We start from the raw sequence: 17,989 nt of genomic DNA, 5'->3' as shown, positions 1-17,989 counted from the left end.
GGTGTGACAGATTGGTATCAGAGCCATTGGTTATAGAGAACTCGGTTTTAATATGGGAAACGTTTTTATTAAAACCAGACTATAACCAGAACAGTGCTCTCAACGATCCACAACGACGCTTCGCTCCACGTGCAAGACTCGACATCCTAGGTAATATGGTTTATGTTTGTTACCTGCTTGCTAGAAACGTATAGAACTTTGCTCGTAGTACACTTTGATACACATAATACTATTACATGAGAATACCTACGTGCTTATGCTTTTCTGTCATCGCCCTACTCGCGAACCATTCTCACTTACGCTACTTTTACAATGAAGATCATGTCTGGACGGATTAACATGACTCAAGCCCAGCTAGAGGCTCTCGTTCAAGCTCAAGTTGTTGCGGCACTTGCAGCTGCTCAAGCAGGTAGTATACCCTGCAGTATAGACTCACACTAGGATCCTTAGATCCTGCATTAACTCTCGTATTTAACTTCGTCCTATTCATACACAATAGGTCAACACGCGCAGCAACCTGTCTGCACTTTCAAGAACTTCATGGACTGTCGTCCAAGTACTTTCAGTGGCACCGAGGGGGCAGTGGGACTCCTCCATTGGTTTGAGAAGCTAGAGTCAGTGTTTGAAATGTGCGAATGCCCTGAGGCTCGCAGGGTCAAGTATGCCACTGGCACGTTGGAAGGGATTGCGCTCACTTGGTGGAACGCCCAAGTTCAGATTCTCGGGTTGGCAGCTGCTAACGCCACCCCATGGAACGATTTCAAAGAACTTATCAAATGTGAGTACTGCACAAGGGATGATATTCACAAGTTGGAGAATGAGTTTTATCACTTGAAGATGACGGGGTCAGAGATAGAAGCTTACACGAAGCGATCGAACGAACTGGCTATCTTGTGTCCAACCATGGTGGACCCTCCAATTAAGCGCATCGAGTTGTACCTCAAGGGTCTAGCCTCAGAAATTCAGAGCCATGTTACATCGGCTAACCTCGACAATATTCAGGATATTCAGCGTCTTGCTCATCGCCTCATGGATCAAGCGGTGGAACAGAACAAGTTGCCCAAACGCATCAGTACTACCACTACAGCCGCTACTCCCACTACACCCAGTGACAACAAAAGAAAGTGGGACGGGGATTCTAGCAAAGGTTCAGCAACAGTTCAATCTCAAGCTCAGCAGCAGAAGACTGACCACTACCAGAGTCCTAGTCAGCAATCCTCTGGTGGTCATAGACAGAGAAGGTATCAAGGGTTTCACCCCAAGTGTCACAACTGCAACAGGCATCACAGCGGCCAGTGCAACAAGGGTCGTTGTCAAAGATGTCTCAAGATGGGTCACGAGGCCAAAGACTGTCGGAGCCCACGGCCTGCAAATCAAAACCAGCAACCTCAACAACCAGCTCCACAGAACCCACAGCAGCAGCAGCCACAGCGTGGAAACCGGGGATGTTTCCAGTGTGGGCCTGAAGGTCATTTCAAACGCGATTGTCCTCAGTTGAACCAGAATCAGAATCGCAACAACAACAATAACCAGGGCAACGGGCACAACAACGGTGGGAACAACAACAACAATGGCAACGAGGCAAGGGGTCGAGCTTTCGTGTTAGGACGAGGAGATGCAATGAACGATCCCAATGTGGTTATGGGTAAGTTTCTCCTCGACGATATATATGTTACTGTTTTATTTGATTCGGGTGCGGATACAAGTTATATTTCTGTGAAAGCCAGTAAATTGTTAAAACGTACATCAACACCCCTAAACACCAAACATGTCGTAGAGTTAGCAAATGGTAAGAGTTTAGAAGCCACGCAAATAGTCAAGGGTTGTAGTATCGTCTTAGCCGGACAAGTTTTCTCCATCGACCTTATTCCCATAGTCTTGGGAAGTTTTGATATCGTCATAGGGATGGATTGGTTATCCCAACATCAGGCAGAGATCTTATGCAGCGAGAAGATTATTCGCATTCCCCGTTCTGGTCAAGAACCTCTCGAAGTTCAAGGTGACAAGAGTGGTGCAGTGGTAGGCATCATCTCTTTCTTGAAGGCTCAGAAGTGTCTGCGGAAGGGTCACACCACAATCTTGGCACTCGTTTCAGATGCATCAGTGAAGGAAAAGAAACTGGAGGATATTCCAGTTGTACGCGACTACCCTCAGGTGTTTCCTGAAGACTTACCTGGCTTACCGCCTCACCGTCAGGTCGAATTTCAAATCGAGCTCGCTCCAGGAGCAGCACCCATAGCTCGCGCACCATATCGTCTAGCTCCATCAGAATTGGAGGAACTGTCAAAGCAGCTACAAGAGCTCTTGGAAAAGGGCTTCATTCGTCCAAGCTCTTCGCCTTGGGGAGCTCCAGTGTTATTCGTGAGAAAGAAGGACGGCACTTTCAGGATGTGCATAGATTATTGGGAACTGAACAAGGTAACGGTGAAGAACCGTTATCCTCTTCCACGCATAGACGACTTATTCGACCAGTTGCAAGGGTCGTGTTACTACTCCAAGATAGACCTACGGTCAGGGTATCATCAGCTGAGAGTCCGGGATGAGGACGTCTCCAAGACAGCATTCATAACTCGCTACGGCCACTACGAGTTTCTTGTCATGCCGTTCGGGTTAACGAACGCACCTGCCGTATTTATGGACCTTATGAACAGGGTGTGCAAACCCTACCTAGACAAGTTCGTCATTGTATTCATCGACAACATTCTGATCTACTCCAAGAGTCAGGAGGAACACGAGCAGCACCTACACCTTATTTTGGAACTCCTACGGAAGGAACAGCTGTACGCTAAGTTTTCGAAATGCGACTTCTGGCTTCGTGAAGTCCACTTCTTAGGCCACGTAGTAAACAAGGATGGGATCCATGTCGATCCATCCAAGGTAGATTCGATCAGAAACTGGCCTGCCCCACGTACGCCAACGGAAATACGCCAATTCTTAGGTTTGGCGGGTTACTACAGACGGTTTATTAAAGACTTTTCAAAGATTGCTCAGCCGCTTACGCTACTGACACAGAAGGGTGTCACCTATCGCTGGGGAGAGCCCCAGGAGACTGCTTTCCAGCACCTAAAGGATAGACTTTGCAGTGCACCTATTCTCTCATTGCCAGAGGGCACGGACGATTTCGTAGTATATTGTGATGCATCCATCCAGGGTCTTGGATGTGTATTGATGCAACGGGATAAGGTTATTGCTTACGCTTCACGTCAACTCAAGGTTCACGAACGGAACTACACGACGCACGATTTAGAGCTGGGAGCTGTTGTTTTCGCGCTTAAGATATGGCGACACTACCTGTACGGTACCAGGTGCACGATTTACACCGATCACAGGAGTCTCGAGCATATTCTTAAGCAGAAGGATTTGAACATGCGTCAACGGCGATGGGTCGAACTTCTGAACGATTACGAATGCGCCTTCAAGTACCATCCAGGCAAAGCCAATGTTGTGGCTGACGCCCTCAGTCGGAAAGACACTTTACCTCGGCGCGTGCGAGCGCTACAGCTTACGATTCAGTCTAGCCTTCCTGCACAGATACGAGATGCTCAGGTAGAAGCATTGAAACCAGAAAACGTTAGGACTGAAGCCCTACGCGGCTCACGACAGCGGTTAGAACAGAAGGCAGACGGCGCCTACTATGTAACAGGGCGTATTTGGGTCCCACTTTATGGCAGTCTACGCGAGCTGGTAATGGATGAAGCTCACAAGTCCCGCTACTCGGTACATCCAGGGTCGGATAAACTGTACCACGACATCAGAACTACCTATTGGTGGCCTAGCATGAAGGCCCACATCGCTACTTACGTTGGCAAGTGCTTGACCTGTGCGAGAGTCAAGGTGGAATACCAGAAACCAGCGGGTCTACTTCAGCAACCCAAGATACCGCAATGGAAATGGGAAGAAATTTCCATGGATTTCGTTACAGGCCTACCTAGATCCCAGCGTGGGAATGATACTATATGGGTGATCGTGGATCGACTCACCAAGTCTGCACACTTCCTTGCTATAAAGGAAACAGATAAGTTCTCCACTCTCGCAGACATCTACCTCAAAGAAGTTGTTTCGAGGCACGGGGTGCCCACTTCCATTATTTCGGATCGGGATGCACGATTCACGTCAGAGCTATGGCAAGCGATGCACAAATCTTTCGGCTCACGGTTAGACATGAGCACAGCGTATCATCCTCAGACGGATGGACAGTCTGAGCGAACGATCCAGACTCTTGAAGACATGCTTAGGGCATGCGTTATTGATTTCGGCAACAGCTGGGAAAAGCACCTCCCTTTGGTGGAGTTCTCGTACAATAACAGTTATCACACCAGCATACAAGCCGTTCCATTCAAGGCATTGTACGGACGTAAATGACGGTCACCTCTCTGTTGGGCAGAGGTGGGGGATAGTCAGATCACGGGTCCAGAGATTGTAGTGGACGCCACAGAAAAGATAGCACAAATACGACAACGCATGGCGGCAGCACGCGGCCGTCAGAAAGCCTACGCGGACAAGCGTAGAAAGCCTTTGGAATTTCAGGTCGGGGACCGGGTTTTACTTAAAGTCTCACCCTGGAAGGGTGTGGTACGTTTTGGCAAACGGGGCAAACTAAATCCACGGTATGTCGGACCATTTGAGATCATAGAGAAAATAGACAAAGTAGCCTACAAGCTAAACCTACCAGCTGAACTCGGTGCAGTTCACAATGTATTCCACGTGTCGAATCTGAAGAAGTGCCTGTCAGATGAGACCCTCATAATTCCTTATAAGGAACTCACTATCGACGAGCGGTTGCAGTTCGTCGAGGAACCAGTTGAAATCACGGACCGGGATGTAAAGGTCCTCAAACACAAGAGAATCCCTCTTGTCCGAGTTCGTTGGAACTCCAAACGTGGCCAAGAGTACACCTGGGAACGCGAAGACAGGATGACAGAAAAGTACCCCCAGTTATTCGAAACCAATGCAACCACTACTGAGGCTAAAGCTACTACTTCGGAATTTCGGGACGAAATTCCAGATCAACGGGGGGAGGATGTGACACCCCAGGAAAACCAGTGAACGATTGAACTTACCTAGCTTCCTCAGTGAGTGCGTACCAAATTTCGGGACGAAATTTCTTTTTAGTTGGGGATAATGTGACAACACGTATTTTGAACCCGTTTTTGTATCGTATGTAACGTATGTGAACTCGGTTGACTGATTAAATGATTTATGTTATGGCATATGATTATATGAACTTTGTGAATGATGAACGTTACGTGCAATATGTGTTACGTGTATGTATGATAAACACACAACCCGAACCGCACAACACTAGCTCAACGCACAAGCCCTTTGGGCCGTATAGCTTGTAATCGGACTTTAAGGCAGCCCATGTTTGGGTCGGCCCATCCCCTTACTCGCATACACTTGAGAGATGATTATCATTTCACACTTTTACAAAACACAATAGACACAAGTCACGAAACCCTAGCTCTCTCTCTCTCTCTCTCGCAAATCCGACGGCAAACATCCTTCCTCTCTCTCGAAGATCATACCTTGAATCAGATCACCTTCTTAATCGGCTAGTGTGCTTATAAATGTTTCATGATTGATTGGTTATGTTGTTAAATGATTTGTGTTCTAATAATTGGCCCGCATGAATGTATTGAATGATGTTCTTGTGAACTGCTTAGAAGGATAATCGGCTATCATGTATTGATTCGGATTGTATAGGATGATGCTTGTTAGATTGGCATTTATGTTATAAGTTTTCTGATTGTTACTCAACGATTTGGATGTGTTAAGTGTTTGGATCGGATGGTTTAATATTGTAAGATGTTTGATTTCCTTGAGCATGATTTAGGGTTCATATGAATTTGGTTGTAACAAACCTTGTTTGATCGAAATCCATCATGTATTGAAACTGTTAGATGTTAATTGATAGGATGTAAAATTGGAAACTGATAAATTAATTGTAACCGAATTGCTTGATTATTGGAATGATTGAACTGGTCGCACAAGACCTTCTGAGCGCACAAGACTAGTCACTCGCACAAGGAGTCTAGTCGCACAAGGGGTCCCAAATCACTAACGCACAAACTGTTGGGCCGGACAGCCCAAGTGTCCAGTCACACAACCCAACTCAGTCGTACAAGGTGTTGGGATCGCACAAGATTGTTATATGTTTAATTATTGGGCTGGTCGGATCGCACAACCCAAACGAAACGCACAAGGTTTAGGCATTTCGATTTGGGCCGTGTTTATGCTTGATTGTTATTGGACTGTTATGTTGGGCCGGGTATTATAGTTGGGCTGGACTAATCAAAGCGTACAAGCCGAGCCGGATCGCACAAGGCTCTTATGTGCTATCGGATTGGGCCGAGAAATGTGATTGGATTTATTTATGTTATTGGGCCTAATCGTTCAATCGCACAATGTAGGATTTCATTATACTAATTGACTGTTATGTTTGACTGTTACGTGTTTACCATGATCCTTACATGCTTGCAACGTGTTAACTTATGTGATACATACGTGCATTACTTGAAGTCAAAACCTGACTTGTATGGTAACCCTGTTAGGACGTGGTTGACCACTGTTAGTTCAAGAACCCTCTCCTTTTGTGTATCTGCCGAGCAACCCAAGGTGAGTTCACACAGCCAAGGCATGGGATTCCTGGGTTGGGAATTGGGTTGGATTATTTGAAATGGATGATTACTCGTACTTACGCTATCACTAGACTATAGACCATCATCCTCAGGTTAGTCAGGACACTTACGTAAAACCTACGTAAACTAGTATTTTCCATTGTCTCCCAGGTCGGGAGGACACTTACGTAAATCCTACGTAACCTAATACCCACTACTGTCTTCCAGGTCGGAAGGACACTTACGTAAATCCTACGTAAACCCCACACGTACCACTGTCCTCGGGGAAGGGCACTCACGTAAATCCTACGTGACCTAGTACGTATTCCTGTTCTCGGATTAAGAAGAATACATGGTTGCAAATAGTCTAGTAAGTACCATAATGGGAAGCCCCCATTAGTAAAGATAAACATGAGAATCCCCCACTAGTAATATATATATAAGCATGGGAAACCCCCACCATTAGTACATACATGCATGGGAAGCCCCCAACTAGATGAACTTACTCATTACTATTACGAACTTATTTTCTGTGAACTCGCTCAACTAGTTGTTGATTATTTGCTGCATGCCTTGCAGGACCTTAGGTACATTATGGAGCTTGCACAAGGAGGAGCAGGTCGTTGTGGGCAAATGGATCGTGATTACTTATTAAACACTTATGACGTTTCAAACATTAATACTTATGTTGGGTTTTACATTCATGCTTCCGCTACACTTAATTATGTTGGTTTGATAAACACCTTTCGTATTGATGGATAATTATTACTATTTATTTACATGTTCAATATGATTGGTGGCTTGATCCTGGTCATGTCACGCCTCCAAGCAGTGGTACTCCGCGGGTGGATTTTGGGGGTGTGACATTTTAGGTGTTCTTCCAATACCTAAACCCTTAACCAATTGTGTAAGGAAATTAATATCTTATTTGTTATTCTGTAAACCTAAAATTTTTAATATGTCTATTATGATTCTTGTAACATTTAACGAATTTGGAATTCCTAATATGTGTCACCCATATCTATATTTTACAGTTATGGTATTTTATATATCTATATAAATGATATATATATTAATAATATCATGTCTTAGTAAATTTTGTAATACCTTATATATCTATCATACTCATATGTATATGTGGGAACATAATGTAATATGAATTTTATAACAATAATACAGTATTAATATTCTAATATTAATATAAAATAAATGCAATTCAGATATGATACTTTCAAAATATCATAATATAAATATTTAAATAATATGTAGTATACCTAAATGATATTATGTCATTTAAATTCTCAAGAAATGTAACCCTTATTTATATTTTGCCTTATGTTAGGCTATAAACAAATACAAAGGGGATATATTCATAATATAATATTCAATTTTTGTGATACATATCATATCCACATATTTATGTGAATACAATTCAAAATAAATTATAATAATCTTACGATTTTGATATTAATATCTTAATCAAAGATATAAGATAACACCCTTAGTTATGATATCACTACAATATCATAATATAAAATGTTATTCAATAAAGGCGGTATATTTTATGACTTATGATATAATCCAAAAGTTTTACTCGATTCAAAGATATGTATTTGTTAAAATTTTGATAAAACATATAATTATAATAACTTTGTTAAAATATAAATGTTTCAGCATTGTTTAGATACAATAATTAAAATACTTTATCACTTTATAATTCTTTATCGTATTATTAAATATTAAATATGTAGATTATTCATCAAATTTTGATAAGTCATGTAATATTAAGAAAACTTTACGTATAGTCAATATTGATAATAATTAACATGCTAGAGAAATTTTTAATACACAAAGGTTCTCTAAGAAAAGTCTTTAATATATACTGTTATTATTTATTATCATTATTATTAATATAATACACTAAATTGAATATTACTAAATTCTGTTAAGCTAATAATAATATTTTTGGAAAAATAAAATATTTGACTCTTGAATAAAGTTATTAAAAGAATTTTATAAAACATAATTCTTAATTTGATTTATACAAATAAGAATTTTTACAGTTCATAATTCATAGTTTGACGATTTTAAAATTTAAGCACATATACACATACTATGGAAGATATAAAATATTTTACAAAACTATATATATGAAACAGAAATATGTACAACAACTTAGTATTATGTAATTAAATGATTTTAATACATAAATCCTAAAAATTTATATCTTTATTAAATTATTCCTTTAATGAATTCCCTTTTCCAAAATATCAATTTCTTTTATTTTATTATTAGTTTTATACATATTTAACATATTAAATTTAAATGGTTAGAAGGCATTGTTGGACGCTTAAATGTTTTCATTTAAATCAACATATATTTTACTAGGTTAAAACCCGCGTGTACACGCGGTTGAACAAATGAGAGTATATGCTCCATATTTTTGGAAAACAAAATGTACATCAGAAAAATTAACCTCTAAGAGCTTTGGTCCACTACTTGTATGCAAATAGTTTGAGACACTTATCTTTTTCCTTCTTTAAGGAATCCTCAGCCTTGTTCCATAAGAGAAGTCAATCAAATAAATTGAAACTAATACATGATATGATAAACATACAAACAGTGACAAGGTGTCACCGGTAACTATGAGAGATGATTATAAAAAGGGCAACGGCGTGGACAGATAATGTGTCAAATTGAGTCAATTTAAGTGTTTAGTTGACCTACAATGGGCCAGAACATTTTTATACTATCTTCATCTAAAGTTAATAGTTTTAGCCCGACATTATATAGCTGTAAAATAAAAAAAAAACAAAAAGAAAATAATATCGGTTCAATGTCATTTGACAGGTGTGAGAACATGAACTTCAACTAAGAACATGAATTTAACGGTATTTGAACTTGTCAACTTAATATCATTTGCGAAAACATGATACAATTAAGAACCATCAAAGATTATTTGAAATAAAAGGGTTTTTGACTTCCGATCAAGTTTTGTCCTTGGTAGAATCATGGGCGAGATAATTTTTACATCAAAATTCACTTACCTTGTTTTTCATTTGCACAAAGTTCAAAGTGCCTAACACTAAAAAAATAAATCTTTTAGAATTTCTATTCACTTTTTATTGATCAATATAAAGGGTTTTAGAATGTATACTAAGAAACAATGCACAATTTCTACAGAGAAGACAACCACCAAACCAAGTAGTTAGCCATAAATTTAATATGAACAAAAGAACAAAAACAAATGGTAGAAGTTCAATAGCACCAAAACTTATGTGAGCATAAGATATTTCATTCCTTGGGTTTATTGAAACAAATTTAAAACTTATACTTCTCTTGCCTTGGGTATTCTCAATAGCACATTCCCAAGTTTCCCTCCTGTGGTAAGGTACCTCACTTTATAAAAAAAAAAAAAAAAAGAGGGTTCAGATCCTGCATAGCAAATGTATAGGTGGTTAATAAAAGTAAATAAGAAGTTGTCTCTAAATTTAAAAAAAAAAATCCAAAAAAATCAACCAAAACAAACGGTCTATAACTGGTTTGTTGAACAAAAGTTCCAACGTTTACCGCACATTTGCAATATATGAGCATACACTTTTGACAAACTCAACCGTGGAAAAGAATCTGAGATGGTTTTTACGAATTCACATGTCCACCGTAGTGGAATAATAAAAAAATCTACAAATAATACCAATGCTACATTAACCTGGCTGGACTTGAGCTTCAAGTAATTATTTATAAGTACACAAAATCTCTCAAAAAAAATAGCATCCATTCCGAGTTACATTTCTAAACATTTGTGTGTATGCATTGTGAGAACTTCAATTATATCAAAATTTCATATCTTAATTTTAGATATTCTTTTTTCATTTTTAAAGAAGAAAATGAAGAAATCCAAGAGCGTAAAACCTGAACGGTTTTCTTAAAGCTATTTTTTAAAATAATAAGTGCAAAGTTCAGCCAAAGACAACAAATAAGTGGTGATGACAAAAAAGGTTGTGGCTGTTGCTCACCTATTTGGACTCATATAAAGTTAGAAGGTGGTTTTAGAGTGACCCATTTTAACCCGTTGCTTAATTAGAGCTGGCCCAACATGACCCATTGTGTAGGTAGAGTAGACCCAAATGAACCCGAATACAACTTTTTTTTTTTAACTCAAATCAACCCATCTGACGATGGACGGGTCATGATTATTGGGCCTAGTCATATGGTAAGGTACATTTCATATGACAACCACAGATCCATTTGGCTATCCCAATTAGAGGTGCACAAACCGGTTAATTTAATAACCGGATCGGTTAACCGGTTATTCCGGTTAATTTGACTTTTTGACTTTAACCGGTTAATGCTTTAACCGGTTATTACTTTAACCGGTTATTTTTTTAACTGGTCCGGTTAATTACTTTAACCGGTTCGGTTAATTAACCGGTTATTTTCGGTTATTAACAGGTTTTTTTGCCTTTTTTTTGAATTTTTCGGTTATTTTTTCGGTTAACCAGTCTATCGGTTAAAAAACCGGTTTAAAAATACCGGTTAATAACCGGTTATTATACTAAACACTTATAACCGGTTACTAACCTACGGTTAAATAACCTATTGAACCGGTTATTCCTAAATCGGTTATTAACCGGTTACGGTTTCGGTTAATAACCGGTTACGGTTAATTAACCGGTTATTTTGTGCACCTCTAATCCCAATGCAGCTCCAGTTAATATAAATACATCCCTGAACTTGTTGAAGTGCTGAGAAAGACTATCCTTGGTAACAACAAAATGAACCTGTAAAAAATAGAGTTTTAGAAAGAAAAAAAAATACATCCGAAGACTTTATATAAAAGTACTGCCATTACATTGCTAACAAAAATGGTTCGTGAATCCACATCTTTAGTAGATTTACCAGTGAGATTGACACCTGCAAGACAAAAAATAAATTACTATTACACTAAAAATAATTCATTTAAACAATTAAACTCTGCCCTGATTATATTTATATTTTATGGAGATCCAATATAAAAAGAATAGGTTGATTTCGCAAATATAGATTGCATATGGGTTCATTTGGTTTATCTCAAATTAGACAACGGGCAAAATGGGTAACTATTATAAAACTCAATGACTTAAAGAAGGTCATAATGGGTCAGCAACACCCATGATCATTGTCTCCACCACTTACTTGTCACCACCAACGCCGCCACAGGCACTCCTTCCACCTACACCGCCATCATCATCACTACAAAAAGCTATAACGGATTTGAGCCCGAATGATTTTGGCCAGAACCAACTTAATAGTACCTTTTTACAAACGACAAGCTTTGACCCAAATCTATTTTGCTGAGGACCCGCTCTAAATAAAAACCTGTTTTGACTCATCACCTAAACTCACCCAGTTTGCCAAGCTTGAACTAAATGAAGAAAATCCCAAAAAAAAACAGAGCTGATAACACTCACCAATTGATGGCATTGTCTTTTGGTGGACCTCCCTTTGAATTTGTTTGTATAACAGGCAGTCCCTGATTACAAATACAAATGTAATAAAAATCAGGATGTATTTATTTGCCAAATAAAGTGTGCTTTTGACAACTAAGCTATATTCAGATGCATCGCTCATCACACACTATTTTTTTAATCACTACTATTGATACTACCTCAAACCTTCATTTGCTATTGAAAAGGATATATAGGCGAATGGAACAGTGAATGAAGGGTTTTTAAAGGCTCTAAATGCCCTTTTTGGTAATTTCCCACATTTGAGAGCCACCGAACTGCAACCTTAAGCATCACACACCTATTGACCGCCCTTAACTCTGGCTCAGAACCAACTCAAGAAGCTGCATTAGATGTTCTCTTTCTTCTCAGGCAAGCTTGGTCAACCTGATGCACTACGATAGGAACAACAATAGCCTTATTAGTGACTTGTCAAAATCATCAACCACATATGTAGTATGAACAAAGAGAACAAAGCAATAGGGGATCTAAAAATCACTGATTAGTAATCGGGGATCCATAATTGTCTAAAAAGTTTTGCATCATTTATAAGCAGTAATGTTAAAAAATCAGAATAAAAATCCTAATCTGAAAAAATTATGAACCAAAACAAACCTAAATCTGAATTGATAATTGAATTAAACGTTGTTAGTTACATCGAGATGAAACCCTAATTCTAATAAAACAAAAATAACTGGCGTTAACAAATCTAACTAAAAAAATCCTAACTTGAACAAATCTGAACCAAAACAAACGCTTATCTGAACAAAACGATGAAACCGTAATACTAAAATCAAATTGTTGTGTGAGAATGGAAGTTTAATGAATTAAAAAAAAAATATAACTCACCAAATCCTCCACGCATGAGAGAAAAAAAAAGGAGTGAAAGATGTCGAGAAACTTTCGATTCGATCATACTCGTTACACAAATGATCGAGTTTCAGTTAGGGATTGTTACCTGTTCAATTCCGGAGTAATCGCAGGTGATGAAGGAGTATCAGAGAGGAAGAGGTCAACGACATGCGAGGCTGAGATTAGGGTGCGTTGGACAATCTGCATAGTTCTCTTCCCGATCTTGATCTCGGCGGTTTCTATATTAAAGACACCGCCCCCATTAAAGCCCAGAAAATTCTGACGAATGCCTTATATGGCGAAATCGTCAAGACAGTTAAAGAGAAGTTTGCTTTGTCTCCGCGACAACGAGCCGTGTTTGAGTGTTTGCGAGCCCCCATGCTCAGGATTTCCTGTCTGTTGTTCCCATTGAAGGTTTAGGGCAATGTATGTCGGCTATGGAATACCGGGCTATCCTCAAGTACCGGCTGATGGTACCGCTTTTCCCGGTTGATGACCCGTGTCCTGTATGTCGGAAGTCTTGCTTGGATTCTTTTGGGGAGCATGCAATCCATTGCAAAGAATTACAAGGATTTAAATATCGACACGATTTAGTTCGTGATGTGTTTTATGATGTCCTTAAGCGGGCAGGGATCTCGGCAAAAAAAGAAGCTCCGGTGAACTTCTTGACCGATCCATTAGAAGGGAGATCTACCCTACGGCCCGTTGACATTCTTGTTTTCGGATGGGAAGGAGGGAAACACGCGTGTGTTGATTTGACAGGTGTGTCCCCCCTCGTGGGGCTAAGGGACCACGGGTTTGTGGCGGGTCAAGCAATAACCAAGGCAGAGGCGGCCAAAGTAGCTAAGCATGAAAAAGCTTGCATCGAGAATCAACACGGGTTCGTCCCGTTCGCTTTCGATACTTTTGGCGCTCTCGCCCCTGACGCGGTTCGGTTCCTCAAGCAGGTTCAGCAGGTGGTAAGCAGTAACACCGCGCATGTTAAGGGGCAGGATTTTGTGTTTAGCAGGGTAGGGTTTGCTATTCAGAAGGGGGTAGCGGCGCAACTTGTTGCTCGTCTACCTGCCATTAGTCTGTAATCGTCTCTGTTTTTATAATATTAATAAATATATAATGGGATTTTTGGAAGATGAATACGACGTATAGAAGATGAATACGACGTATAGAACTAGTGGTGGAGGTGAACAAATTAGGGTTTTGAATAATAGTTTTTTTCTAAATGAGAACATGGGTCATGGATTCGTATCGTATGACCCGATTTCATAACCCAGTGCCCATTTAATCAAAGGAGTCCTCATTGAGTGACACGTGTCCCAAAGTTGGTTTCTTTTATTATAGTAGATAGATACTTACAACTACTTTTTTCAACAGCTGAAATTTTATATTTAAAATATATATCATTTAAATAATATATTTTCAGTGGTTTAAAAAATATATTTTTTTCATATTAATTTAAATTTTAAAATATATATTTTTAAATTTAAATAGTCAAAAAAATATATTTTTTAAATTTAAGTTTTAAATATAATATTAATATAAATTTATATTTTTCATATAAATTTAAAATATATATTTTTAACTATATATATGAGTCCAATATTTTTAATGATTTTTCACGTATTTTACGGCTTCATATTTGATTTTTTAACTAGTCTTAAGCCCCCGCGGTGCGGGGCGGGAGCATAAACCGTGTTTAGTAGCAACTGAATGACGACTAAAATCATGAAGAAGCGTAACAAAACTAATTTTTAACACCAAGTGACTTATGTAACGTAAAGCATAGACGAAATTGAATTTGTATCGAAACATATTAGAAAGTCGAGGGGGTCAAAGTGGATATAGAGTATCAAGTTTTTAGAAAATTGGAGGAAAATTGAGGGGAGGGGAAAAAATGTAGGATCGTTTTCACGACCAGATGAGTCGTTCAGAAGAGTTCTTAATCAATTCAAGAGGCGGAAACAGATGAATTAACTTGTAAACAGCTTGATTCACTTTAAATTGTCTTGTACATTGATTATAACACGTTTACAGATCAGCAGACACGTCGGCAGCACTTCGATACCGGAATCACGAACGTTACAAATGAAATCACACTAGGGGTATTTATAGGGTTGTAATTTCGCATGGAATTAGTGTGACACCTGTGTCACTGTAACCATCAAACAAACGCTAAACCAATGAAATATTGTATTTCATACTTTGGACTTGTATAAATATGTGTATCGTTTGCACATATCAACTCTTGTTCAATTTCAAACTCTACATCGCTTTCTGGAGCATTATACGCAGACTGGTGCGTAAACGTACTCAGTTTAATGCGACAAATACTCCGGAACATCAACATATACTCAACGTACCTTAAATAACCTTTACATAACTTAGAAATAAGTTTGAAGGCTTTGGTATAGCAAAAACAAGTTAATTCGCTTACAGGGACTAAACTTGACAAACTGCGAAAGTATGCCAATTTGAACTGTAACGAACATTCCGGAACATGTCCATAAGTTAAACATACCATAAATATCCTTTACATAGCTTAGAAATAGGCTTTGAGGGGTTTAGTATGCTAAAATAAACTTTTGGGTCATTCAGGGACTAAAAGTGTCAAAAAGTGCACAAGTTTGCACTTTTGCGCATAACTTACGTTCTGAATACATCCGGACATCCAAAAAAATTTATGTAAGCATCCTTATATTATGCCTTAGTGTTTGGCATGAGAAAAATCCATTCGTCGCGTCATTTGGATCGTCTTTCGCGCTTATGCGCATTCCGTCGTAATTAAGCGAACATCGCGATCGTACGGCCAAACGAGCCAACATCCGGAACATTTTTGGGCATGTTTCATGTCCACAATGTTTAGGCATCATTTTGGGGCCTTAAAGATGGCTTTACAGGTCTTAGAAGGGCTGGAAATAGCTTAAAAACGCAACAGGGGCCAAATATGTAAATTCTGCAAGTGGTGCAGATCAGACGGGCCAGGCGACCCGCGTAAGATCTGCACACACTTTCACGCGGGCCGCGTGAGGATGTCTGACAGAAAGATTTTGCATTTAATGCAAAATCTGGCCTTTCGTTCGATCAAGGGGCGATGCCTTTTCACCCAATGAAGGGCCAAGGGCCAAGTTCAGTGAATTTAACCATTGGACACATGTACGCACGAGATCAAGGCACGATATTCGATAAAACGATCCTAACGGTTCCACTTTTCCTATAAATACCCCCCCCCCATTTGTGTAAAAACCCACAAGAATCAGATCTAAAGCTCTAAGTTGAAACCATTGTTTCATACCTGAGCTATTTGATCTTGATTAGCACTCGGGGACCCTCCGTAAGTCTTCTTTCGTTCTTTTATTCGCTTTTCGAGTCCGAAAGTCAACGTTTTGTTGACTTTCTGCATTGACCAACTCATGGTCGATGCGAAGTTCATGGAACTTCATAACGTGAGCATGATCACGATGGTTATGGTCCATAGTGACCATACCTACTGATCACCACGTTATCTAGGCTCAGTGACGAGTCGTAGTTTCGGCCAAAATGTGCATTCTTGCATATTTTGTAACCAAACTACTCGTGGGCATCAAAGCCGTTTGTTTTGATGTCAAACCTGTTTTCTAAACTTAGTTAAGCATGTTCTAACATGCTTAGCTCGTCACGTTTAGAATAGTGCTTATATAGGGTCGTAAGGTAAGCGAACTAAACCATCGCTTATGCTTTCGAACCCGACCCATTTGGTCGATCATTAGGATCCGACCAAACACATTAGGTGACCATAGCTATAACCTTCCGAGGTTATACCTTGTGGTCACGATGTTAGGCGTTCCGAACACGTTCTACGCGAACGACGCGTTAGGGTAGCATAAGCTACCTAAACAGGTCGTGATGGACCGTAAGCACTTAGGATTAGTTTCATTTTAGTATGTAGGCTTTGTTAAACCATATTACACGAGTCTCCATACTCGTTTGGTTTTCGAACCCGCGTACTGTCCGATCCTTCCGATTTGGTCTGGTATATTAACATAAGCTACCTATTAGGTGCCGTTGGTATTCCGTGATCTTTAGCATTATCTGGTTATTATACAAGGAACTCAAAGCAATCTCAGGTGAGTACATTCAACCCCTCTTTTACTGTTTTCCAAACTGTTTTGGGGTGAAACACATGTGCCTATCTGTTACTTTCATGCTTTCCATGTTTTCACATCGTATATCTGCTATGCTCATTAGTACATTATAGTACATGATTTCATTACATTTCATGCTATGTATGCCCATTGTGTGCGTACTTAGTACATTGATTTACATTACATTTATGTTGCATATGTTTACTCAGCATATGGACACATTGATTTACATGAACATTTCTGTTGCATATGTTTACTCAGCATATGGACACATTGATTTACATGAACATTTCTGTTGCATATGTTTACTCAGCATATGGACACATTGATTTACATGAACATTTCTGTTGCATATGTTTACTCAGCATATGGACACATTGATTTACATGAACATTTCTGTTGCATATGTTTACTCAGCATATGGACACATTGATTTACATGAACATTTCTGCTGCATATGTTTACTCAGCATATGGGCACATTGATTTACATGAACATTTCCGCTTCGTATGTTTACTTAGCATACTTAGTACAATTGTTTACATCACATGCCTTCATTTTGTTATGACATTTGGTTTGTTTAACATGGGACAATACATTCATTAACATTAGCTACGCCGTTCGTTAGTAGGTAGTGGTACCATAGGAATTGACAACTCCCATTCCTGAAGTCCTGGGTTTGATAGGACTGGAAGGAATGACCGAATTCGATATACATAACTTAGATAAACCTTTAATTTGTTTAAGGGTTTATCGCCGCAGTCTCAAGGCTTGGATGCATGCATAGTTTACAATACCGCATAAATGTTATTATCAATTGAGCATGCATTTTCCACAGAACATAACGTTGATTTAAACCACGTTTTACTTCAACGACTTGTTTTGTGCATATGGTTTAAGTTGATACATTTCGCTT

The 17,989-nt window shown here is 39.1% G+C and overlaps 1 protein-coding gene across 7 annotated transcripts; it reads right to left on the bottom strand.

The window, feature by feature from the left end:
• Positions 1 to 9,806: 9,806 nt before the first annotated feature.
• LOC110936504 lies at positions 9,807 to 13,213 on the bottom strand. 7 transcript variants are annotated; one of them, XR_002590071.2, is made up of 5 exons: positions 13,062 to 13,213; positions 12,265 to 12,498; positions 12,068 to 12,129; positions 11,470 to 11,531; positions 9,807 to 11,398 (listed from the first exon to the last, which is right to left on the bottom strand). XR_002590071.2 is itself a non-coding variant. In XM_022178914.2 (5 exons), exons 2-5 carry the CDS (start codon positions 12,225 to 12,227, stop codon positions 10,014 to 10,016), a joined length of 318 nt encoding a protein of 105 aa, XP_022034606.1. In that variant the 5' UTR covers positions 12,228 to 12,498; positions 13,062 to 13,213; the 3' UTR covers positions 9,807 to 10,013. The 7 variants fall into 7 exon arrangements, 1 of the variants encoding a protein (XP_022034606.1); XR_002590072.2 differs by having other exon boundaries at positions 12,272 to 12,498; XR_002590082.2 differs by having other exon boundaries at positions 12,405 to 12,498.
• Positions 13,214 to 17,989: the final 4,776 nt, after the last annotated feature.

This window comes from Helianthus annuus, chromosome 4, assembly GCF_002127325.2.
Source record: "Helianthus annuus cultivar XRQ/B chromosome 4, HanXRQr2.0-SUNRISE, whole genome shotgun sequence".
Classification (NCBI taxonomy): domain Eukaryota; kingdom Viridiplantae; phylum Streptophyta; class Magnoliopsida; order Asterales; family Asteraceae; genus Helianthus; species Helianthus annuus.
This window is presented reverse-complemented; position numbering and strand designations above follow the sequence as displayed.

Excerpts from the sequence above, each read along its gene's own strand:
- LOC110936504 (XM_022178914.2), bottom strand. The coding sequence starts at position 12,227 with ATGAGCGATGCATCTGAATATAGCTTAGTTGTCAAAAGCACACTTTAT. Across the intron at positions 11,532-12,067 it reads AAAGACAATGCCATCAATTG|GTGTCAATCTCACTGGTAAA; the intron begins GTGAGTGTTATC and ends TTTGTCTTGCAG. Across the intron at positions 11,399-11,469 it reads GAACCATTTTTGTTAGCAAT|GTTCATTTTGTTGTTACCAA; the intron begins GTAATGGCAGTA and ends TATTTTTTACAG.